Source organism: Schistocerca serialis, chromosome 5 (genome assembly GCF_023864345.2).
Source record: "Schistocerca serialis cubense isolate TAMUIC-IGC-003099 chromosome 5, iqSchSeri2.2, whole genome shotgun sequence".
NCBI classification, from domain to species: Eukaryota; Metazoa; Arthropoda; class Insecta; order Orthoptera; family Acrididae; genus Schistocerca; species Schistocerca serialis.
The window spans coordinates 398,150,030-398,177,373 of NC_064642.1; the positions used below are offsets into that span (position 1 = coordinate 398,150,030).

At 39.4% G+C, this 27,344-nt stretch overlaps 1 protein-coding gene across 1 annotated transcript in view; it reads left to right on the forward strand.

Annotated features, from left to right (window-relative positions):
* LOC126480672 (GON-4-like protein) overlaps positions 1-18,902 on the forward strand; it is a 194,230-nt gene extending 175,328 nt beyond the window's left edge. Inside the window, exons 12-14 of the mRNA XM_050103895.1 lie at positions 4,059-4,232; positions 12,248-12,428; positions 17,557-18,902. Coding sequence (XP_049959852.1) covers positions 4,059-4,232; positions 12,248-12,428; positions 17,557-17,706 — 505 coding nt within the window. The 3' untranslated portion in view covers positions 17,707-18,902. The remainder of the gene's footprint in view (positions 1-4,058; positions 4,233-12,247; positions 12,429-17,556) is intronic.
* Positions 18,903-27,344: the final 8,442 nt, after the last annotated feature.

Sequence of the window (27,344 nt, forward strand, 5' to 3'; positions counted from 1 at the left end):
GAATGGGACTTTTCAGCCATAGCAGATGTTGCAGAGCCTGAACCAACTATACTACACTGTCATCCTTTGACGATGGACAGATGCCATGCAAGAAAGAACTCTTCAGAAATATATTGCTAACATTAAGAAACTGTATCAAATGTGGAAAATGTAGATGCAGAACTGAAAATTGGTTTATCTGGTACTTAACAACTGTTTCAGCCCAGAGATGTTTATATTGTGAATGAAGAGAACCTGGTAAAGGAGGAACCAATTGCTGATTCATATCAGAACACACACTAATCATTTCAACAGGCCCACGTTCATTGTGGTTGCTATGGATGAAACAGAGTGCAAGATTGTTTTTTGCACCGAGTAGTGGTCATTGCCATCGTAACCTACCACTGCTGTGTGGTGATGTTGCTGTGGTGGTTTACGCACACTGTTGTCTATTCTTGCCCATGTAGTTATTACCATGCCTTGTGGGGCTTTCTTGCAGCACAGTGTAATTTGCCACAATTCAATGAACTTTTCTTAGGTCAAGTGATTGTTGCAATGGAAATTTATCAACAATTTGCAGCTCTTGGTAACAAAAATGTGTATTATGAAAATAAGCAAATTACTTGCAATTTATTTTGATAGTGTCAGGAATGATTTTATTGGAGGAATTAATGCGTATACACTACATGTGTGCAATATTTATTTAAAATTCTTTGTGTGTGTGTGGTACAATTCAATACAAGGTATTGCACATAGTCCAATATCACACTCTTCACAACAAACACGTTTCCCTTCTTATTTTCTTTCCACGACACCTTTGTTGGTGTATCACGCTGTACAGTGTCTCGTTGGTGCACCTTTCTTCTCAGTGGAAGAAATATGTCTAGGAAGGTGTTGTCTCACTAATCATGTTGGGGCTGACATGTGGCAAGGGTGACCCACTTTTCTTCGCTAAGAGGAAATGTAGTATATTTTTCCAAGTGACCTTTCAACAAGTTGCATTTGGAACTCAAGCCTCTCCTGCATGAACAGTGTGTCTGCTACCTGACAAAATAATTGTTTCACATAACAGAAATGCAAGCGGCATCTGTTAGATAATACTTATACTTGATAGTGCTGCACTTCTGGCCGATACCAACTCTTAATACATTTTGTAGAGCTTCCCGAATGTTGCTGACTGCATGGCAAAGAGCCTCTCATAGAGCAGGCAGTGCAGCACTGCAAGGCACCCCAAAATCACTGTGAAGAGCATGTTTGGCAAGACAATGGGCCTGCGCAGGTCCAGTTTGTAGAGCCTGATGCAGCCCTACAGCAGATCCTGAGCCCAGGTCATAGAGCCCAATTGAGAGATTAAATCATTATTGCCAAGTCTCCATCACTGGTGCTTGAACAGTGATTTATAGTGTCACTTTAGGAATTGGAAAAGAAGACGGCCATTGTTTATGTCAGCAGTGTCATTTGCACAAACCCCTCGTCATTAAGTGGTGTTTGGCCACATGTTGGAGAGTTTGCTGTAGAGGATGACACAATGATGAGAATGAATCAAAGAACTATTTTATGTTTCCATTTTGATAGAATGCTGTAGTGCTTTGCCTGCAAACTATATGTTTTCTGTTTTGTCTAAATTTTACGAGAGTATTGTTGGAACTGTCATTTTTAGCACACTGGGGAAAATGTAACCATTGAAAATGATAAAATTGAACATTTACAAACACCTGCACCAAGCAAAACAAGATGCAGGTTAACTGAATTCATACCAAAAAAATATGGACTACATTTCTGCTTATGTAGAAACAAAATATCTGTGTTATGTATTTTTGTACCTTGCGAATGCAAATGTAAACTGATGAACCAAAGCAATATCACCACTTGCTTAATAGTATGTTGGTCCACTACTGGAATGCTAAACAGCAGCGATTTTGCAAGGTATGGATTCAACAAGTCCTTGTCAGATCTCTGGAGGTTTGTTTCACCAGAAGTTCGTTCACAGGTCCCAGAATTATTGTAAATTATGGTCAGGTTGTTTTTGAGCTTGGAGTTGGTGCCCAAGAGCGTCCCAGATATGCTTATAGAGGTTTAGATCAGGTGAATTTGGTGGCTGAGGCATCAATCTTAGTTTACTCTTACATTCCTCAAACTACTATAACCTAGCGACGCAGATAGCTATCCTGCTGATAGGTGCCATCATTGTCGGGGAAGACCTCAAAGCATGAGGGGCTGCTGGAGGCCCACAACAGAGTTCATGTAGTCCACAGCTGTGATGTTGTCTTCGATTACTACTACAGGTTCCATGGAAGCCCGTGTGAATGTCTCTCATATCATTCCTGCAAGCCTGGCTTCGTGTCACAGTGCACATTTTAAGCAGCCATTCAGCTGGATACTGAGACACAACCATCGACTTAATGTAACAAGAAACATGATGCATCAGACCAGGCTGCATGTTTCCATTAATCCATGGTTTAATTTTGATGATCCTATGCGTACTGCTGTCACAATTGATGATGTTGTCAGGTCAACAAAGAAACATATAGGGATTGTCTCATGTGGAACTTCATTTTGAACAATGTGCACCAAAGCACTTCTTCCTGCCTCTGGGACACCGGCGCTGTGACAGGTGGTAGCATGGCTCAACCAGCAGCGGCCACCATAGGGAGGACATGTATTTTGGGACAGTAGGCTTCAGTGACTGAAGGGAGCACAGCTCACACATAGGAGTCGCCAGTGGGGCGACTGTGTCTCCGAACACTCTGGGCATCAGCGGCCTTACAGATTGCATCCACCAGCAGAACAGCCACATCTCTTGGGTTGCTGGACAAGGACAGCCGAGGAGCTAGGTGCAATCCATGTCATCAGCCTGTAGGATGACAGGCATCATGTCCAAGAGGTGGACAGCAGTGGCAAATGAGGTGAGGCACCTTGAATTGTAGTAAACAACCACACCTGCAATTGATGAGTTGCATTGGGGCTGGAACATCTTGTTATTAGTTTTTATGTCCTTGCACAGTGACAAGGGGAAAGGAAGTAAACAACAGTTCCCAGTGACATATACAAGGGTTTATTGTGTAAGGTGAACAATATATAACACCTGACATTATAGCATGGAAGACACTTCCAGATTTGGACTGGGCCCAGAATAGTGATTGAAGCTGTAGCAAGGGGACACAGCTGATGCCTGGCAAGGCTGGCAGTGTCGGTAGCTGAGAGACGGTGGCAAAGCTCGATCACCGACAACTGAACGGGACATGGTGAGGCTGATGGGTGGCAAGAATGTTGGTGGCATCTGGTAGGAGCGCTTGATCAGTGAATGAACCAGGGATGACGTCAGCAGGCCAGGGGGCCAATGGAAGTGATTGCTTGACCATTGGTGGCCCCCAAGAATGCGACAGTACCGACTATCATTGAGATAGACATGAGGCTCTGACTGATGAGCGGCAGGTGGCTGGTGCAATTGCCCAGAGCGGAGAACCATCTTGATGTTGGTAGCCTTGTCATGGCCTGTAAAAGTAGGTGGATTGGTATGCACCTAATCACGTGATGACGATAACAGTGACTAAATTTTGTGCACAGAACTGTGTAGCCACATGATCACAAATGTAGAAAATTGTTCCATAATTACTGTGTCGCTACTGGCGCGTGCAGAGTGTAGCAGGAAACTGGTGCCTCTGATGGGGAAATGCCTATGGCCCAGCCCCTAGTTGACCTGCAGGACATGGGGTTGATGTTGGCGGCTGATGTACTGTGGTTAGGGGCCAGTTACCATAATAAGTATCAAATGAATTCTGTTCTGTCAGTCTTAAAGACAATTCGGCCAGAAAGAAACTAAAATTTTTTGATTACATGATGAAAGCCTTCCAGTAAATAGAATCATTAGTAATTACAACAGCTTTATTTGCAGTAATTGGCATAACATGCTGTCTATTGTACTAATATTTTAATGAAATTGTTGGGAGAGTTTCTATATTAAATGTAGGGAAGCTATTGTTATTAGAAATATGTCTATTTAGGAACTATATTTATTTTGTTTGATATTGAAAATTAGTAACATAAATTTTTTAAATTTTGTATTACTTGATTTTCAGATTGTGGTTGAAAAATGTCAAGAAAAAGGCATATCTAAGTATGTGTGAGTTTCCTGCAAAAATGATGGAGATCGTGAGTAATAGCAAAGTTTTCATGTATCCATTATTGTTGCCGCCCCAACCCTTCCGCTGTGACGGCCCTGCTAGGCCTTGCTTTGTTCGTGGTGAAGAACAGTTAGTATTTTTGTAAATATTTGTTGTTAGTGTTACATTTATAAACCTTCAAAATAGAGGAGAATTAATTGTTCATTATATGAGGGTTGCTCAGAAAATAATGCACCACGTTGTTTTTTCTCAGCCGAAAACAATGCTACAAACATGAAACGTTACATATGGATTAATTGAAGTCTCCTGAGTGAGTGCGTCAAGTTTCCGTCACTTCAAACAGATAGTGTAGCTGCAGGACAGTTTCAAAATGGTGTCTGTTGGTGATGTACATTACAAGCTATGTGCTGTCATTGAATTTTTCGCCACAGAGAAAGCAAGCATAGGGAATATTCACGAATGTTTGTGCGAAGTCTATAGAGCGTCTGTTGTCAACAGAAGTACACTTAGTCACTGGGCACGGAGGGTCAGGTCATCAGAAGATGGTTTGGCGGAGCTCCATAATTTACAACAGGTCAGGGAGACCATCCATGACTGTTACACCAGACATGTTGCAGCAAACTGATGATGTCATTCGCAAGGACAGACTGACGTCCCTTCCCTCTTCCTTCGCTCACCAGGATGAGACACGACTTGTAATGTAGTTCGTCCCCGTCGGTATGACGTGGAACAGCACCTATAACTCTCGTAAGAACATAACTCCTTGCATGGCTTAGAAATATTCTGTTATCTGTCCGCAAGAGTCTTCTTCTAAGCTTGTGCGAACTGGTTAACTGCAATCATTTAATTTTATTTTTATGCCCGATTAGTTCCATGATGAAATAAAATCTTGATTCTTGATTTCATCGTTATGGTCGTTTTTCACATCGTACCTAGCGAGGATGAAATTTTGCTGTCTACTATTCTGTTGCTATGCCGTTGCTACGTCCAGTTATTAACACCGGTCCGATGTAACTCCAGAGATAACTTATGTTGGAGTAAATGTTTTTTTTTAATACGCCGAAATACTAGTTTAAATTAATCACTTTTCACTGTCCATTATTCATGTACTCACTTAGTCACTTAAAATGTTTAAAGAGTCAATCAACTTGCATTAATACACATTGTATTGTCCGTTTAATGAGTTAGGCGAGACATAAGATTTATCTTTTGACTCAAATTTTAATGTTCTGTCTGTAATTAATTGTTTGTCCCTACAACACAAGCACACCGATTATCTTCTGTTCAGTTCAGTAATTGTGACGCTGACGACAACTTTTGACTAATCGGCGTACTTGTCTTTCTTCGTGTCTTCATTTTATTGTGTCCTACTCAAGACTATGAATTGTTTTTCTGTCGTTGATCCATTGCTCTCAAGTTTTGTAACTGTTTATCAGTACGAAGGCTAAGTCCAATAAACCAATATCACTCAATTGAAGTCTAACACCCGTCTTACTATACCGTCGCATTGAGAATGGTAAAGATTAACTTTCATCAGTCGAATGACTGAGCAATACTTTAGTCTCTACCTCACGAATTATCAAACTTCCAAAACTGAAACAATCTAATTGCGTTTCCATCCAGACAACTATCGCAAAAGTACTCTTGAGCGACTCAAGCACAACTAACTAACTGAACATTTCCATGTCCGAGTTGCATTGTAGTCGCATTGAATTTCCTTTTTGATGCGGGTACAACTCTCTTCCGTGGCAAATGTTATCTTGAACTGAATTACTTTCTTGGATTTTGAATTTATACTATAGATGTTTGATAAAGAATCTATGATAATCCTTTCCTCTCATCTCCCCTTTTTGTATGCTATTCTCAGTATTTGAGTGATATAGGTGTTAATCAAAATACTACCAGTGTAGATTTTATCATCAATAGTTGCTATCACTGTCAAGATAACTCACTTCCCTACATTAAGTTTCCAAAAAATTTGTTAATTGGGGTTTTCTGTCCTTGGGGCGTTACAAGATACATTCGCGGAAGACATTTTGAGAAGAATGAGGAGGTGATTCATACAGTGAAGCACTGGCTCCGTCACTAGACCAAGGATTGGTCCTGTCAGGGCATGCACACTCTTGTTTTGGGCTGGAGGAAGGCCGTAGAATGGAATGGAGATTAAGTGGAAAAATAGGGTATGCAGATAAAACACCATTCTTTCATGTGCGTAACTCTCATTATGTTCAATAACGAATTGTTGAAGAAAAAAATTGTGGTGCATTACTTTCAGGGCAACACTCGTAATATGTAATTTGTTTCCGTGATTCAAAAAAGTTGATTATGATTTTGGTTGAGCACTGCAGCTGAGGACTATTTATCACACACATCTGTATGTCTTTCACAATTATACTTAAGTGGCTTAATACAGATACTTTTATTATTCTTCTCTTAATTTGTTTTGAATGCTTCAGCTATTAGTTCCCTCTTGCACCTTTAAACACTACCATACTGTGTGATACTAGTGTATGAAAAACTGATTGACATTACTAAATAGCCACAGTGATGTATTACCGCTGTACTATGCATTTAAATGTATTAGGTCTCATTGCTGGATAGTTCTGATCAGTATTTGATGTATAGCATTTGCATTAGTGTTCATCTCAATGACGTAATTGTAATTATGGTAATAAAATTGCAGGACATTATATAGTAGAATCTCACTGTGAGCATATGGTCTCCTTATCCATAGGCTACTTGATACAAACAATGCCTCATTATTATATGTGCCCAGACACACAGTAATCTCAGTCTGGTCTTCAACTTTTTGGTGCCTCTGAGTAAAGACAAGGTTGCAGCAAAACTAAAAAGCATCTGCAGACTGCTGATTAAAGGGGACAAAGAAACATCACAGATATAGTAAGAGTTTCTAGAATGAAATTTTCACTCTACAGCGGAGTGTGCGCTGATATGAAACTTCCTGGCAGATTAAAACTGTGTGCCGGACCGAGACTCGAACTCGGGACCTTTGCCTGTCGCGGGCTAGTGCTCTACCAACTGAGCTACCCAAGCACGACTCGCGCCCCGTCCTCACAGCTTTACTTCTGCCAGTATCTCGTCTTCTACCTTCCAAACTTTACAGAAGCTCTCCTGCGAACCTTGCAGAACTAGCACTTCTGAAAGAAAGGATATTGCAGAGACATGGCTTAGCCACAGCCTAGGGGTTGTTTCTAGAATGAAATTTTCACTCTACAGCAGAGTGTGCGCTGATATGAAACTTCCTGGCAGATTAAAACTGTGTGCCGGACCGGGACTCGAACTCGGGACCTTTGCCTTTCGCGGGCAAGTGCTCTACCAACTGAGCTACCCAAGCACGACTCACGCCCCGTCCTCACAGCTTTACTTCTGCCAGTACCTCGTTTCCTACCTTCCAAACTTTACAGAAGCTCTCCTGCGAGCCAGTGCCTTGTCTCCTACCTTTCAAACTTTACAGAAGCTCTCCTGCTTCTGTAAAGTTTGGAAGGTAGGAGACGAGGTACTGGCAGAAGTAAAGCTGTGAGGACGGGGCGTGAGTCGTGCTTGGGTAGCTCAGTTAGTAGAGCACTTGCCCGCGAAAGGCAAAGGTCCCGAGTTCTAGTCTCGGTCCGGCACACAGTTTTAATCTGCCAGGAAGTTTCATAGTAAGAGTTATCAGTAAAATCATCTGCACTGCCATACAGTGCATTTTAGTGTCTTGCTGTATCCTCAGGAACATCACTCTCAGGTGGACCTAATGTAGATGACATAGGTCAAATTTAGATCTCGCTGCTAAGTTGACATCATGAAATGTATTGTAGACTGTCAGAAAATAATTATGCCTATGTAGTTACTGATGTCAGTTTGTGTTTTACACCTATTATTGCTGCCATACCTTCCAGTTTCTTGAGTAATAGATGTAGTGAGTTAAGTTATTCTGTATTACTTTACACAAGATATGAGTTGCTCTGCACAGTATCGTATTTTGTGTTCTACATCTACATCTACATTGATACTCCGCAAGCCACCCAACGGTGTGTGGCGGAGGGCACTTTACGTGCCACTGTCATTACCTCCTTTTCCTGTTCCAGTCGCGTATGGTTCGCGGGAAGAACGACTGTCTGAAAGCCTCCGTGCGCGCTCTAATCTCTCTAATTTTACATTCGTGATCTCCTCGGGAGGTATAAGTAGGGGGAAGCAATATATTCGATACCTCATCCAGAAACGCACCCTCTCGAAACCTGGCGAGCAAGCTACACCGCGATGCAGAGCGCCTCTCTTGCAGAGTCTGCCACTTGAGTTTATTAAACATCTCCGTAACGCTATCACGGTTACCAAATAACCCAGTGACGAAACGCGCCGCTCTTCTTTGGATCTTCTCTATCTCCTCCGTCAACCCGACCTGGTACGGATCCCACACTGATGAGCAATACTCAAGTATAGGTCGAACGAGTGTTCTGTAAGCCACCTCCTTTGTTGATGGACTACATTTTCTAAGCACTCTCCCAATGAATCTCAACCTGGTACCCGCCTTACCAACAATTAGTTTTATATGATCATTCCACTTCAAATCGTTCCGTACGCATACTCCCAGATATTTTACAGAAGTAACTGCTACCAGTGTTTGTTCCGCTATCATATAATCATACAATAAAGGATCCTTCTTTCTATGTATTCGCAATACATTACATTTGTCTATGTTAAGGGTCAGTTGCCACTCCCTGCACCAAGTGCCTATCCGCTGCAGATCTTCCTGTATTTCGCTACAATTTTCTAATGCAGCAACTTCTCTGTATACTACAGCATCATCCGCGAAAAGCCGCATGGAACTTCCGACACTATCTACTAAGTCATTTATATATATTGTGAAAAGCAATGGTCCCATAACACTCCCCTGTGGCACGCCAGAGGTTACTTTAACGTCTGTAGACGTCTCTCCATTGATTGTTCAGCGTCTAGACAGAGTATGTTTCAAGTTATGAGGCATTTATCCCAAGGCACCAATGATATGACTTTTTATATTCAACATTCAGTCAGCCTCAGTGCTCAGATTCTTATATTTCAAATTCTTCTTAGTCACCTTACTATTAATGTTGCTCAGTTTGTTGGATAAATTTTATAGTCCTAGAGCTCTGAAAATTTGCCAGTGATGGCATAAGTACACCTTATTGTGTCTCTTGAGGTAGTCATTCTTCATCAAGATAGGGCAGCCTGATATTAGTTGGTATCAAGGTATTCTTTGCAAAGCCAACATCTGTTACCTTGAGTGGGTTTCACTATTACTTTTTCATAGTTTTTCATCTGAAGACCTTGATCTTGTCCAACCACTGTTAGAGACTCTGACTCTGTGCTTATTCTTCCTCTTTTAACCACAGATGTGTCTGATATCTGTCAATGTTCGAATTTTTCAGACAATTTTGGCACTGATCATGCAGAGATTTCTTTCTTCGTGGTAGTTTCAGCAAGTTCTGAGCCTCACTTTTGACATTACATTCCAGATGTAAGTTGATATCACTACCTTTTGCATTTGTAATAAATTTCTTGCAACAACTTTAGCTGGAGTTATAATTCCTCTTATTTCATTTCCCACCTCAGACCTTATTATTTCATGCATTTGCGGGGTTATTCATGTGTGTTGGGTTACACACCTGCCAAATCCAACTATGGCATTGAAAAATGCTGCTCTATCTGTCTCAGACCTTGTCCTTCATCCTTTCACCTCACGTATTGTCTGTCAATGTTAGCTCTGGGGTGCACAGTGCTATTCATGGTAATTATTATTATCATTATTATTTTATACTAATCTTTTCCATTAATTGTTATTGTACTGCGACTCTCACTAAATATTATTATGACACATCAAATCCCCTACTTGTCAATACACATTTTCACATGCACCTAATTAGTTCAAGGTCAGTAAAATATTTTCCCTCCAAAATAAGATGTACAAACAACTTGGACAAGACTCACGCTAGATATATTAACATAATTGTCCACATGTTATCCTGGACTGAACTTTGATCAAGCATGTTCTCTCCTCGTCTGTGCAGCCAGCAACCACAAGGTGCTCTGGAGACAATAGTTAATCAATGTACTCACCCTTTATGCATACTTGTCTGTACAAAAGAATTCATATGCATCTATTCTTGACTTAATTGTACACTTCATGCATATGTAATCTCAACTTAATGTGGCACACAAAGGAATGTTTCAATCTAAGGTATGTCACTCATAAATCTTATGCAGCCATGATCACAAAATGTGCCCGTTGTTTGCAGCAAAGGGCCACTATGCAATCAAGTTGTCTTCAAAATTTAATTAATTAAATGAATAAAAAACTCTCCCTCGAGTCTAATAACAGATACCACCTCAAAAGGAATGGATAGGTGTGTACTTCAAGCTATATATTTCACGTACAATACCCTCATTGAGAATACAATTCATGGAGCACATATGAAAATGAACTGTTCGTCTCCAGTGTCAGCATTTGAGTGCCTAACATGATGCCACCAAAGAACAGATGTGCTTCTGGAAAGTGTTGGGCGGGGTAGGGGGAAGACTGACTACCAACCATGGCCTCCCAAACCTGCAGATCCCCACTCATCTTTGCTTCTCATGTCTTCTTTGCTAGCCAGAAAATAAAATTAAAGTTGATGGCACCATGAGATTGTACACTCAGTATCTATAAAAGCTATCTTGTAACATTTGTGCAGACGGCACACTCCATGCCATTCAAATTTCCATACCAACCACGAGAAGTAGACAGAAATGAATCACATAAATAAAATCGCTGATACAATGAGTACAGTTGAGAATAAAGAAGGGATGAAAATAATGTAATAAAATGCATCCATCTCCCTACCATAGCTCACTGGTACGACTATTCCAAAAAATAAATAAATACAATAAAATAAAATAAATGATTGCACTAGGAGTAAAACATGGCACGCAGGTCTATCCCAAGTGACTAAAAGTGAAAGGAGAAAGGTTGTACGCTTTCACTGTATCCATGACCTTGTCCACAGAGCAGAATTTAGTGCCAAACAATAGCTTGACCCTGCTGCAGTATTCTTGAAAAACTCCTTTCTTTACTGTTTCATTTACAATGTCTGTATTTTCTTGTATACCAAGGTACTTGTGAGCCTCTCCATGTTCGAGATTTCTAATACTGATACTTTCATCCAAATGAGTGTCCTCTGCCTGTACAAGTTCCCTCTAACAATGCTTTGTTCTGCATATTCGTCAGTGCCAGGTTGAAAGCAAAAATCATCACTTAATCATTTGACAATACGAACCGTTCATTTTGGTTCATGTCATATCTAGCAAATAGTTTAAAGTCATCCGTTTAAAAGAGATAGATACTTAATTAATTTGTGGTTTTTGTGAAGCTTATAGCAAAACGTGTGTCAGTCTGGAGAGAAGAGTTGAGCATATGTAAATAGAGTAGAAACAAAGAATTGTCCTGAAATACTACCCTTTTTGTCTATATAATCCAGTACTATAAACGTTATTGTCCATTATTTGTGTGTAGTCTGGTGTTCCATTGTTCCAAGCTATACTTTGTTGTTACTACTACTACTATTGTTACTACTACTACTACTACTACTATTACTGTTATGCAAACTATGTCAGTTATATATCAAAAGAGGCTGCAACATTCAAAATGAAGAACAACAGTAGTGTAACTTCTTTAAGTCATACGTAGGTAAGTCATACGTACGTAAGTCAAAGCACACAATCTCGTGCAGAAAAATAATTTGTATCAGAAAGTGGCTGCTTGCAGTTTTTCCTGAATATGTTGTGTGCCTAGATGATATATAAGTCAAAAACTTAGGTTTTTTTATCTCTCTTATTAGATGAAAATGTTTTTTATTTCTCAAATATTACATGCATATATCTGTGTGTTCACCACTTACCAAACATATGATAGTGGCGATTCTACTGATACTGTGTTAGATATCTTAAAATACTCTTATTAATATTTTGTGTATACATCCATACATGGTTTATATGTTGTTATATATGATCTGGGCAAAAGAGAGAAATTTTGAGGACATTTATACTGAATTAGAAATGTAATATAAATTAGTTTCCATTTTTGTTCTGTCTTGATTATATCTAGAATATAATTTTTCTTCTCATTGCAGATTATTGGTGATAGGATTAGAGCAATTCATGGATTATGCGCAAAAAAACCCAGAGTATTTCCCGAAGAAGCTGACATATTGCAATGTTACTCCATACATTTCCAAACTAATGATGCCTCCCAAGGAACCAAGGCAGCTGTATCTTTACATTTACAAACATGCCAATGAGCATCCTTTTAAGGTACATACTATAAATCTTCCAGTGGAACATGTTGAAAGCATATGCAGTGTAAGAGCTATCTGTAATTTCCGCTGTGATATTTTACTTGCTAACTGAGTCTTATCATGATACACTGTGAACAAATGTAACAAAGAATACTATGGATATCAGTTCTTTGAGATTTTCTTCTTGCCGTACAGACCATATCCCTCTGTATCAATAGGACTGACAAAAAACTCGAGGGAAAGAGAGTATAATTTTTTTAAAATATTGGAAAGTTATGTTCCCCAGGACTATGTATCGGGTATGTTCTCATACGAGCTAGCTACAGAGTATCCATGTTTTTTATATATGTTATTAGTGTGGTGTAATACACAACACAGCAAGAAAAATTTTATATCACTAGTGCATGCCTTAAAGACATTCCTACTCTACCTATTCCGACATGATTCAGAACACATGGTCCTCTGCGTTATCTAAATATGTAAACAACTTTACACATAGCCCCGTTTGTTGCAAATATACTCATTTTATTGAATGTCAGTGAGGCAGTTACACGAATACCTTCATTATGTAAACTGTGTAATGCTTTTGTGAGCAATGTGGGTGATATGGGGGAAATGTACTGTGATTCCAAGAAGATGGATTTTTACATTTGTTGGCACACAAATTGTTGCTGTATGTCAACAGTAACTGTAAACAATAGAATTTGTGAGGTGAATAGCCAAAGTGATGTCTTAAAGATCTGAAATCATTTTCAAAATATAGGTAGTGTTCGTGACTTGTCCTTTACTACTTGCCCTAGGCCAGCAACTGTGGTATATGACTGTATCTGCAACTTCTATCTGCAGCAACTTCAGTTAGAGTGCCACTGTGATAACCGACTTTGTGGAGGCCACCTGTAACCGTCTGCCAGTAGATTTTTTTTTCTTTCTTTTCCCCCAAAAAGCTGTATTAGCTTTTAATATTAGCTATCTGTTTCTAAAAGCTGCTGGAAGTTGTATTTTCAGTGCATGCATAAAAGGAAATTTTCAGCAAAAGTGACTAGCACAGGTGTTCACAGTGTGAATTCTTCTGGTACTGTGGAAGATAATGCCTGATGTCTTAACATGTACTGTATCATCCTGTCCTTTCATCCGTTAAGTGTTTCCTATACATTCCTTTCCTTGCCATTTCTGCATTAACCACTTGATTTATATTATCAGGGCGATAAATCTTCAGGATCCTTCTGTAACATCACATTTCAAACTTTATGATTCTACTTTTTTTACTACAGTCGATGATTGAATTCCAGTCAGCATTGTGCTCCAGATGTACATTCTCAGCCATTCTTCCTTAAATGAAAGCTTGTTTTTTGTACTAGTGGACTTATTTTAGAGAGAATCAATCTGTTTGCCTGTGCTAGTTTGCTTCTCATAACCTCCTCTCTTCACCCACAATGCATTATTTTGCATCAGAGATGTAGAATTCCCTCATTCACCAAGTACAGTCAGTTCCACAAGAAAGTGTACGCCATAATTTTAAATATAACGTCTGCAGTGACATCTCTGGTGGTGGTCTCGAATCTGTAATCAATGAACTTTTGCACGGTGTATGGATAAACAGTGTGAGAGTTGAATGTTTTGTTTTGTCGATTGAATTTTAAAACAAATACAAAATATCTGAAGCATTACAAGGCAGTATTCCCTGTAAATCATCTTTTTGGGCCTGATCTCGTCTTTCAAAAGACTGGTGTATGAAGTGTGAAAGATTGCTTCAATGGACTGTCAAACACCTGGTAAAAGTGCATGTTTGGGGATGTTTCTCTAAACATGGTTTTGGCTATTTGCACTTATTTACAGCCAGTTTAAACACTGAAAAAAGTGCAAGATTTATCAGAATACCTTCTTAGGTCCTTTAAGAAGCTATTTGGTTTGAACAAGGCAAACTGGGTGCTTCAAGAGGATAATGATCTGAAACATGGCAGCTGTCTCTGTACAGTGTGGAAACAAGACAAATGGCTCAAATGGCTCTGAGCACTATGGGACTTAACAGCTGTGGTCATCAGTCCCCTAGAACTTAGAACTACTTAAACCTAACTAACCTATGGACATCACACACATCCATGCCCGAGGCAGGATTCGAACCTGCGACCGTAGCAGTCGCGCGGTTCTGGACTGCGCGCCTAGAACCGCGAGACCACCGCGGCCGGCTCAAGACAATGGGATGTCTACGGTGGACTGGACTGCAATGTCTTGGATGCAAATCTGATGGAAAATGTTAGGTCATATATTAACATAAATCTTAACAGGAATTCAGTATATACTTAGAAGCAGCTGTCACATAAAATCAAGACGATATAGAAATAATTACTAAGAGAATATGCAGAAAATCTTGTGAAAAGGTGCCAAGCTATAATTGATGATGCCGGTGACTGAATTAACTATTAGGTAATTATGCAGTTAGTAATAATTTGTATTTTCATGTAAATGTATATTTATGTTAGTGTCTTATTTCATGCAGATAATGGTGCACACTTTGTTGTGGAACTGACTGTATCTGGTGCCCAGAACTGACTGTATCTGATCCCAAAGTTTGGTGTTCAGTTTGCTGCTGATCACTGTTGCTTTTGCTATCCATTTGTTCACTCCTGCCTATGGGCACTCAGCTGGGCGTACGATCATGTAGTTTACAGCCCCACTCCCAGATTGCATATGTCTGAGCTGTTTCTCCACCCCTGTCCACCTCAGCACATGGGCACTTGAGCTGGAACAATCTGCATTACGTTGTTCATTCCACTTGGCACCTCCTGTAATTCCTCCTCACTGTTACTGAGGATAGCAGTGTCATCTTGTTATCAGTATCTTCTCCCCCTGAATTTTAAATCCACTTGTCAACCTTCATTTTATTTCACTCATTGCTTCTTGGATGTATAAGTTAAACAGTAGAGGAGAAAGACTGCATCCCTGCTGTATATCCTTTTTAATAAGAGCACTTCCTTCTTGACCTTCTGTTCTTATTGTTCTTGTATATACTGTATATTCCCCAGCTTTCCACCTGTTTGGATTTTCTCTGAGTAAAAAGGGGTGTATGGTGGGAGCAACAGGGTCTGGGTCAGAAGATGATGTTACAGGTAACTGATTTGAATGTTTCGATGCAAATATATGTGCATTATGTTTTAATTCCAATGTTGTGGTTAATAAACCTTTTGACTTTATATTTTGCTGTACATTTTTTTTCCTTTTCTCCCAAAATGGATATATCTCATTAGTCTGTATCAGAGGGATTTCTCTCTCTCTGTTACAGCTCCAATATATTCCTCATTCATTTCATTTTCTTCCTATATCATGGCAAATATTAAGTCCAAAAGCTCAACATTGGATTTGCTAATCATTCATATTTCCTTATTTGTTTCAGTAATTGCATTTTTGTATTTGTCTTTTCACTTTAGTTAATGTTTTCTTTTAATTGGTTAGTTGTTTTGTTTATCAACAGTATCTGGATTTCTTCAACAGAACTCCTGGCACCGTGAAATCAACATTTTGTCCATTTAATATGTCAATGGAAATTATCCAGGACAAAAGCAAAGTTGAAATATGAATGAAGTTAGTAAAGCCCCTCTTTTCTCCCTATTTGGGAGGAGCAATGTTTCGAACCCTGCCCAGCTAACCTGTTTTCAACTTTTCTTAAATCACTTCTGGTTAATATCTGGATGGTTAGGCTATCAGCCAATGCCCTATGCCATCCTTGTCCAAATGAGCTTTTGCTTCATATATAAGGGCATTACTTGTTAATGAGATGTTAGGCCCTCACTGTCATTCTTCCTTTTCCCCTCTGCACTTGTATTCCTCTTGTTCTTTTATATACACTAATCCATACACATTATAACAATGGATGTATGTTCCACATCTCCTCCTAAATCACTGGGATTATTTTAACCACACTTGGTACACATGGCACTTTCTGTCTGGAGAGAAAAAAAAACACTGTGGGAGTAAGAACCACCTACCCGTCAAAGGGGTGGGAATGGGGGAGAAAGCTGTGTAGCTTAGGACTTGCAGATAGCCAGAATATACTTGTCTATTATTTGAGAATGAGAGCACTTAATGACTTGCAATGAACTTTACACACAATTGCAAACCCTTGCAAGATTTTTTCTTGTTTATGCACTCCCCCCCCCCCCCCCCCCCCGCCCCCACCCCCCCACCCCCACCCAACACACACACACACACAAGATTATGAAAGGAAAAGAAGTTTATCACTTACTATAATTCCATTGTTCGTGCAGTAAAACTGCTGCATCAAACATGACCTTTTAATTTATTGCTTCTTTACTAATAATTCTATTTGCAACACAGTTTGCACACAGTATTCACGTAAACCATTAAATGAACCTGCAAAAATATATCATTGTACAACTTGTAGTTCAGGAGATGTGATGTCATAAACCTTTAGCTGCGTGAAAACAAAAAGTGGCAGTTCTAAAGCAGCTTCTAAGAATCTGAGTCAATTTCAGCCAAACTTAGTACACATATTACTTACTATCTAGAAAGAGTACTGTGGGGTTAAGGACCAGCAACCTCCTATTGGCATGGAGGTGAAAATGTGGAGAAAGAAGGGGGGAGGAAGAGTTGGACAGGCAGAGAGGGGGAAAGAGGAGATGGAAACAGATATAGGGGAGAAGGAGATGGATAGAGAGGTGGGGGGGGGGGGGGGGGGGGGAATAGATTGAGAGAGAGGACTGGAGGAGATGGACTAATGGAATTGGAATAAAAACAAGGCACATTAATGCTGGGTACTCAGCTAGTATGTCATAATTGGAGGCTCGTTAACAATTCCTTCTTCCTTCCTATAACTCAAAGAGATGAAAGCTGTCATCCTATTTGTTGTCTTATGGTCTATTTTTTTAATACTATGCCTGATATGTGTGATACATTTTGAGGCCATTACTTAATAAATTATGGAGGTGAAGTATTGCAATACTGAGCAATTTAAATAAAGCTATTTGTAAGTGCGATGTTGTTTATTTATAAATGCCATTCTGTCTTGTCAGGTATGAGGCTAAGTAAATCACTTAGCCTAAGAATAGCAGTCAGCTATACCTTTGTTTCAGTTTATTTGCATTAAAATATTGCAAACTCTTGTGTACAGTTGACATCTTCATTTTCAGCATTATTTTGAACATCAGAAGGCACCAGGGACAATTCACTATGTTCTCCCATATGCTTCAAACACGATAAAAGCACCAAAAGACCATCCTAAGGACCTTCTTCCAGAAATATGGTTGAGGTACATCCATCCAAAAGAACAGAAAATGTAAAACGCATTAATGGCATTCTCACTTGTTCATTGGTGATATATTGAGAATACTAACCATTACTTCAATGAAAACTGAGTCTGAACATGTATTAGGTTAAATTTGAGTTTGTATTGTGTTATAAACATTGTACATTCTGATGTGTAGAGTTAAGGCGCATTAATTACAAGACTGATAACTGCTGTGATCGCATTTAAACATGCCTAGTCTTAAAAACATAATGTGAAATACTTAAGAAGATTGTTAGAAGCTTGTATTTTCTTTAAAATATGGCCTCAAGATTTGTAGATACTACATGTACTGTTCCCCTTATTACTTTGTATTATTTAGTTCTTTTCTTTATTCTAGACTCTAGGATTATTGAGTCAGTGATGAATATGTATGTTTTATATTATACAACTGTATGATTGTGCATCCATGAACTGTGGTTGCTTGTGTGTACATTTGTTCTCTCAGAAATGCAAATAACATTGAAGCATTTGTATTTAAGCAGAAGAAAAATGTCTGTGTCACAACAGGGCCCTTTGCAACTGAATAAAGTGTTGCTGGAACAAAGCTGTTCTAAAGCTTGAAGTTGAAGACAAAAGCAACATCTTAAATTTCATAATCTTTAGTTTCTGGTACTGAAGACTGCTGTTTTAGACAGGTGTACTCGTATGTTTGACTTTTGATTATGTAGCAAGTTTATTTAGATTCCTAAATGATGTACCAATCTCTTAGAAGTTTGGACTTTTCCCACACAGTACCTAGTTTTGCTGAGAAAGACACGGAAGCAGCAGATGGTAATTATGTAATCAGTACATGTGGTTGTGAAGTGGTGCATGAAAGTGAGCTGTATTGTTTTTGTAAACTCCAGAATCTGACTGACTCATTCACTAGTTCATTTAGCTGAAACGGTAACTTGGTTTGTTTTCATTTTATCTTGTATGTGAAAGTGAATTGTCTACAATAACATTCAGGTTTTTTATTTACTTACAAATGAGTGCTGCATTATAAGTTTATAACTTTTTTGTTACTGCTAATGTCAGAGTAATTGTTTTGCATTTTTTATATTATTTACAAACAACGTAGTTATTAAGTTTTCTACAGAGAACCGTGTAAATATTTGAAGTATGCCTAAAATTACCCATTTAAAAGGCAATTTCTGTGAAACATTTGTTGAAAAGATTTTGTTATGTGTACATACAAGGGCATTTGAAATCATTTGGTTTATTTACATACATGGATTTAATAATAAACCACGTTTATTTTGTCTCTGTGTATTTCAGTTCTTTTTTGTACTTTAATTTAATAGATAAACATTATTTGAGAATTGTGAACAGAAATTGTTACCTGCTCATGCAGTATAACGCACAGTGCACTAGCTTGCGAGACAGGAAGGTGAGCCAGACACGGATCAAATCCACACAGTGGATTACAAACCGTTGTTAGTGCACTGGTCAGTATGAGTGTGGTTTTTAGATGGGTCCCACTATCATTCAGGGAATTGCTAGGCTGGTTCCCACTTTCTGTCTCAAAAAACACAATACACAAAGAGTTAAAATATGCTCACAGACAGACCAAAGTTTACACAATTCAGAGATAGGTGGCACACATGACATCTTTCCCTTAGGTAACTGACAGCTGCAGTGCCTGGAAGGGCATCTGGCTGGCAAGTTAAGTAAAATAAATTACCAGAACTTGAATGCAGCAGAACCCTTGTGAGACAGGGTAAATGTTAATGGGAAAAAAGAAGTAGTGAACGGAAATTTTTAAGCTCTTCATAGAAAGGATAGTAAAAGTAGCATACTACAAGATCTGTTCAAAAAATTCAATAACTTTGTCCACAAAATTTTTCAGCGCTTACCTTTTATGTTTTGCACATGGTCTCCTTCGAAATTCCTCCACAATTGATATGCCACTCTCAATGCTGTTTCCACTTCCAGAAGCAGTCTTGGTATGCCTCTTGCTGGATGTGCAAAGCTTTCGAAATAATAAGAAGTCCACAGGGGCCAGGTCTGGAGAGTACAGTGGATGAGGCAGCTCAGTGATTTCATTTTATGTGCAATAGTTATGCACCAGCAGGGATGAATGTGTGGGTGTGTTATCGTGATGCAAGAGCCGTGAATTGTCTCGCCACATTTTGGGCCATTTCCTTCTCTAATTTTCTCACAGGTGTCGCAACAAGTCTTAGTACCATTCATTAGCAGTTTGCCCCTATGGCACAAATTCATGATGAACTAATCCTTCAAAGTCAAAGAAAATTGTCAGCATAGGTTTGACATTTGACCTGACTTGACAAAATTTTCTTGGTCTTGGAGAATCTTTCCCACCCCACAGTGAAGATTGAACCTTGCTCTCGACATCATAACAGGAGACCCATGTCTCACCAGAAGTTATGATTCTCCTAAGGAACATGTTTTTCTCATTTGTGGAATTCAAAAACTCTTCACAAATTGCAAGGCGAAGTTCTTTCTGGGCTTGATTCTAGAGCTGTGGGACAAACTTGGTGGCTACACGATTCGTTCCAAGATGCTGTGTTGGGATTTCTTGGCATGGTCCAACTGAAATGTTACATTCTAATGCAATCTCTCAGTCAGTCTGTCTTCTATTGGCACGCACAATTCCGTTGATGTTCCTGACATCGAGCGTCTTTGATAGATGCTAAAGGGCATCCTGAATCAGGGTCATCCTTACCTTCCGTCTGGCCATTTTTAAATAGTGTGAATCATTCGTAACGCTGAGTGTGGCTTAAGCACTCATCACTGTAAACTTCCTACCTAATTTGGTGTGTCTCTGTACAGACTTTCTGGAATTTCACACAAAATTTAATGCAGACACATTGCTGCTCCTACTTTGCCATCTCGAAATTCACAGACTGTGTAACACAACATTCTACTAGTACAGCACTGAACAATAACTAACATATATACAACAATTAAACTTCCGGCAGTTACACATTTAACACAAGCATGTGTAGGGATGCCAATCGCATTTCACTCCAACACACTATTGGCGCAAAATTACGAATGTTCCATAATTTTTTGAACAGACCTCGTACTTACGTGGAATAGAGATGCAGTGCATACAAAAGTCATAGCTTGGTTCTGAATGAGCACATACCTGACATTTGGTGTCGTGACTGCCATTCAGAAAATAAAATGTGTTTTATAGCACAAAGACAGGTTTCTTGCCTCGTCCATGTCCAGTTCAAATTTGTGCTTTAGCCCTTGGAAGGTGCCAGTATGTCATTAAAGGTGCAAGTAGATGTTAAACTCATTCAAAGATGTATTAAGATTTACCAGCAGGACCCTGCATAGTGTCAGCATATGCAGTTTTCTCAGTGCCTCATGCAGTGTTTCCTGCTCACCAGTCAGTTTCTGCACTCCTATATGTTATGCTTCACTTGCTTACTCGTACTTTTCCTCAATTCATAAGCATCTTTTGTAGCATGGAATTCCTGCTTCCTTCAACTGTTTCCATTTTATACATCACCACTGCATTTCACAGTGCAGAGCTGCTAACAGATCCATCAGAAATGAATAACTATCACCTATATATGTGTACAGAAACTTAATAGTAGAAGTAAGAAAAATACATGATGTGCACAGGAACACCTCATTTTTTTCAGTATATTATTCATAAATGAGTAACTGACTGCCTCAAGGCACAGTAAGGAGACTACCTCGTGAACACAGCAGGGCGAATTCCATACCTCCCACATTAGGCAGCATCAAGCAGGACAAAGTGAATCCTAGAATGTAATTGACTTTATTCCCAATTTCTGTGACACATGCCATATTGAGGCATGACTCAGTAGTATATAAAACAATTTCTTTTAAATAATATTTTTGAACTTGTAGACATGAGTAAACAGCAGCCTGTTTCTTTAAGACATTACCACACAGTTTGTAACATTCAATATTCAACATACTGATTTCATCTGCAGCGTACTGCTGAACACTCAGAAATGGCCTCAGTTGCGCATACGGTACCTGTGCCTCTACGTGGTATATGCGACTGCAGCGTGCTCCATTGGCAGTCCACCACTACAGGTGATGTGTGCAAACTACACAGTATACATGAGTTCATGAACTGGACAAGCATTAACTAGCTGTGATAGCTTTAAGCCATCCTCAGATGGGTCAAAGCAGTTGTCATCAATGCTAAAACTAACTGCACAAGACACAGCCCATGTCACATTGGAAGTGCTGGTTAGTATGATTTGCCAGCTTACCTTAGCAATTTGTGATTGCTGTGCTTTTCGGTGTCAGTTGACTGCTGTATCTGGCTCGCAGATCACACATTGTTTACAAAATGTGTGGGTGTAAAATTCCTACATTAGCTCTATTAAAACAAACATTACCTCCATAGTCAATATGATAGTCATGTTGTTCAACCTGTAGTGCAAATACACTACTGGCCATTAAAATTGCTACACCAAGAAGAAATGCAGATGACAAACGGGTATTCGTTGAACAAATATATTATACTAGAACTGACATGTGATTACATTTTCACACAATTTGGGTGCATAGATCCCGAGAAATCAGTACCCGGAACAACCACCTCTGGCCTTAATAACGGCCTTGATACGCCAAAGCATTGAGTCAAACAGAGCTTGGATTGCGTGTACGGGTACAGCTGCCCATGCAGCTTCAACACGATACCACAGTTCATCAAAAGTAGTGACTGGCGTATTGTGACGAGCTAGTTGCTCAGGCACCGTTGACCAGACGTTTTCAATTGGTGAGAGATCTGGAGAATGTGCTGGCCAGGGCAGCAGTTGAACATTTTCTGTATCCAGAAAGGCCCGTACAGGACCTGCAACATGCCATTGTGCATTATCCTGCTGAAATGTAGTGTTTCGCAGCGATCGAATGAAGGGTAGAGCCACGGGTCGTAACACATCCGAAATGTAACGCCCACTGTTCAAAGTGCCGTCAATGCGAACAAGAGGTGACGGAGACGTGCAAGCAATGGCACCTCATACCATCACGCCATATGATACGTCAGTATGGCAATGACGAATAAACGCTTTCAATGTGCGTTCACCACGATGTCACCAAACACGGATGCGACCATCATGATGCTGTAAACAGAACCTGGATTCATCCGAAAAAGTGACGTTTTGCCATTCGTGCACCCAGGTTCATAATTCAGTACACCATCGCAGGCGCTCCTGTCTGTGATGCAGCGTCAAGGGTAACCTCAGCCATGGTCTACGAGCTGATAGTCCATGCTGCTGCAAACGTTGTCGAACTGTTAGTGCAGATGGTTATTGTCTTGCAAACGTCCCCATCTGTTGACTCAGGGATCGAGATGTGGCTGCATGATCCGTTACAGCCATGCAGATAAGATGCCTATCATCTCGACTGCTAGTGATACGAGGCCATTGCGATCCAGCACAGCATTCCGTATTACCCTCCTGAACCCACCGATTCCATATTCTGCTAACAGTCATTGGATCTCGACCAACGCGAGCAGCAATGTCGCGATACAATAAACCGCAATTGTGATAGGCTACAAACCAACCTGTTTCAAAGTCGGAAATGTGATGGTATGCATTTCTCCTCCTTACATGAGGCATCACAACAACGTTTCACCAGGCAACACCGGTCAACTGCTGCTTGTATGTGAGAAATCGGTTGGAAACTTCCCTCATATCAGCACGTTGTAGGTGTCACCAACCTTATGTGAATGCTCTGAAAAGCTAATCATTTGAATATCACAGCATCTTCTTCCTGTTGGTTATATTTCGGCGGGGGTGGGGGGTGGGGGGGAGAGTGGGGGGGGGGGGGGATGTACTCTACATGGTCAGTTTGTTTTCATGCAAATACTATACTAAATAATTTAATATAATTGTCAATAATTGATTCTACCCAATTAAATTATTTTGTAAGTAATTGATTGTTTTCGTTGAAATAACACAACATTCCTAAAATTCAAGGTTTTTTTTTCCATTGCTCTGGATAACTGTAAATCTACCTCCACTTATACTCTCGCCACTAAAAATCTGTTGTCTTCCAGATATACAGCAGATTTTGTCTTCGTGATTTGAAAATGCAGTTACCTTATTGTCATTAGCAGTTCTATTTTTGTAATTGTTACATTATAATTTTAACAATCATTGAACAGTATGGAGGGTAATTGCAATAGATTTTCTGTTCATAATATTACAAAATGTGTATTTGGGTTTACTTAAAGAGATCAGTTACATTGTATTTAATATGCATTGTGTTCTTCATTTTAACAAAAGGTGACATAATTTTGATTAGACTTAGGCAGATCACTAATAAATAAATTACCTTGAGTTTACGGCAGCAGACGGAAGAGCAGGGTATTTTCCCAGATAGACTGAAGTATGCCATTGTTAAACCACTGCATGAAAAAGGGGATATGTCTGATGCCAACAACTATCGCCCAATCTCTCTTCTGACTGCCTTATCCAAAATTCTTGAAAAAGTAATGTATCGTAGAGTAGCTTCACACCTTTGTAAAAATAAAGTTTTAACAAAATGTCAGTTTGGTTTTCAGAAGGGTTTTTCAATGGAAAATGCTATATATACTTTCATTAATGAAATATTAAATGCTCTGAGTAACCGGAAGTCACCCGTTGGGATTTTTTGTAATCTATCAAAGGCTTTTGATTGTGTAAATCATGGAATACTTCTAGATAAGCTCAAGTACTGAGGTATGAATGGGACAGTGCTCAAATGGTTTAAATCGTACCTAACTGGAAGAGTGCAGAAAGTTGAAATAAGCAGTTCACATAATATGCAAAAAACTGGTGATTTCTCAAACTGGGGAACAATCAAGAATGGGATGCCACAAGGTTCGGTCTTGGGTCCTCTGCTGTTCTTAATATATATTAATGACTTGCCATTCTACATTCACATAGATGCAAAGCTGGTACTTTTTGCCGATGATACAAGTATAGCTATCACAATCAACAGACAAGAATTGACTGGTGAAATTGTAAACGATGTTTTTCGGAAAATCATTAAGTGGTTCTCTGCAAATGGCTCTCATTAAACTTTGACAAAACACAGTATATACAGTTCCACACAGTAAATTGAATGACACCATTAATAACTGTAGACCTCGATCAGAAATTGGTAGCTAAGGTAGAATATTCAAAATTTCTAGGTGTATGCATTGATGAGGGGTTGAACTGGAATAAAACACACTGAGGATCTGCTGAAACGTTTGATTTCAGCTACTTATGCTATTAGGGTCATTGCAAATTTTGGCAATATACATCTCAGTAAATTAGCTTACCATGCCTATTTTAATTCTCGGCTTTTGTATGGCATCATATTCAGGGGTAACTCATCATTGAGTAAAAGAGTGTTCATTGCACAAAAGCGTGTAATCAGAATAATTGCTGGAGCTCATCCAAGATCATCCTGCAGACACTTATTTAAAGAGCTAGAGATCTTCACTGTAGCTTATATATATTCACTTATGAAATTTGTTATTAACAATCCAAACAAATTCAAAAGTAATAGCAGTGTACATGGCTACAACACTAGGAGAAAGGATGATCTTCACTACTCAAGGTTAAATCTAACTTTGGCTCAGAATGGGGTAAATTATGCTACCACAAAATTCTTTGGTCACCTACCTAATGGCATCAAAGGTCTGACAGATAGCCATATAGCATTTAAAAGGAAATTAAAAGAATTTCTTAATGGCAACTCCTCCTACTCATTAGATGAATTTTTGGACATAGTAAGTGGGTAATTTCCCCAACCCCGACAAAAAAATAAAAATATTAAGTGTCATGTAATATTTTGTGTAATGTAATATCTTGTATAGACACCTTTTATTAACATGACACGTTCCACATCATTACGAAGTGTCGTACTCCTGATCTATGGAACAAGTACTAATCTAATCCAATCTATACTACTCTACCCTAAATGCAATATTGAAGTCATTCCACTCTCGAATAACATGCAATGAAAAACAAATAATGCACTAAATCTCTACATATCTCACTGTTCTGCGTGTAATGTGGTTAAGCAATAAGACTTTGCACTGAAACTACAGGCAGGTTGGTCGTATTTGCTAAAGACTGCAAGGAGTATTGCGGCAGAAAAGAAACATAGGCTACAGACAGATGCCAGCAACTGTATCTCAGGTCTTACAAACCACAACATATCTACTAGAGAAGATTCCTAAGGAAAGATATTACACAATAGACAGTTATCAGTAACACTCGGAAGAAAACTCTATGCCAGATTAAACACAAAGACTTAAACTGGAAGATAGTATGGGTGAATCTGTCAGCTCACACGCACTCTCGGAGTCAGGTATGCCTTATCAATGTTTTCATCTTCACAGCCTCACACTGCCACAAAATACACCTGAAAAGTCGTCCGTACTGCCTGCACCGCGGTATGGTTGACACGCCCATACACAAAGCAACAAGGTCTCACAAAATCACACTCTGTGTAAATGGATAACGTTTAAATGAAAGTGTGTTAGCAAAATAAACACCAAGAAAAATCTGTGTATGGACATCAAAGGGATTCCAGCATTCAAGAGAACAACACTAACTTGGTTTATGCATTTATTTTCAGTGAGGGAGGTGAATCTGTAGCGGTTCTTCACTGTTATTTAGAAATCATAGGAATCCACCAATTTTGTAGATGTGGAGTGAGCTAGGAAAATGACAGATTCCCACTCGTGACATGATTATTAAAAATAATCACCCATTGCTGGAAACATTCTCAGTATTTAGAGAGAGATGTAATAAAAACAAAACTTTCTTTGAGTCTGGCTGCATTCTTCTCTGCTACTTGTTTCATTTATCTATAGGTATTGGTCTGTCTCTCTTACTGAGTTCTTCTGCTTCTGCCGGCATAGCACTGGCAAGTGATCACCGATGTTGCCGTCATGCAGGTGTTGCTGTCATTTCCCCATAGCCACCTCGTTTTAAAGGACGTAGTGCTAGTATTTTTCCATCTCTCTCTCTCTCTCTCTCTCTCTCTCTCTCTCTTTCTCTCTCTCTCTCTCTCTCTCTCTCTCTCTTTTGAAATGTTTGACAAAGAAATGAAGCTTAAGTTTAAAACAAGACAGAAAAACAAGTGTACGGTGAAGAACATTATTGAGTCCAGCCTTCGAATATGGTATGTCCTTACACAAAGAGAATGGGTATACATCGATTTCAAAGCACTTAGAATAAAAAGCGTAATACGGGTGCAGAAATGACTTAGGGCACCCACTGAAGTGCTGCAGGTGAGACAGCAGTCTGCTGCAAATGCGCCAAACCAGGACACATCTAAACTGATTGTACTGAAAAGGTGGTTTGTTGCCTACCGTGTATGAACAGAAACTGTACTTGCAACAAAGCCGGTGGTCCGGAATGCCCCACATATAAACAGTTACTTCAGTTACTTGAAAAACTGATCGCTATCACAGACTACAATTATCAAAACTGTGTCTACTAAGACCTCAACATGTCAAGTGGGCCTTAATTCCACATATCTCCACAGCGCATATGAAGACATTCACTGCCGGAAACACAAGTCTCCAGCTACCACGGCAAGGTAATGGGGCTATGCAACTGCAGTGCAGCAGAAAATGGGCTTCCTCCCAAAGATGTTCAATGACACTGAAATTCTCCCATCTGTGGTTGCCAGCGACGCAATTCA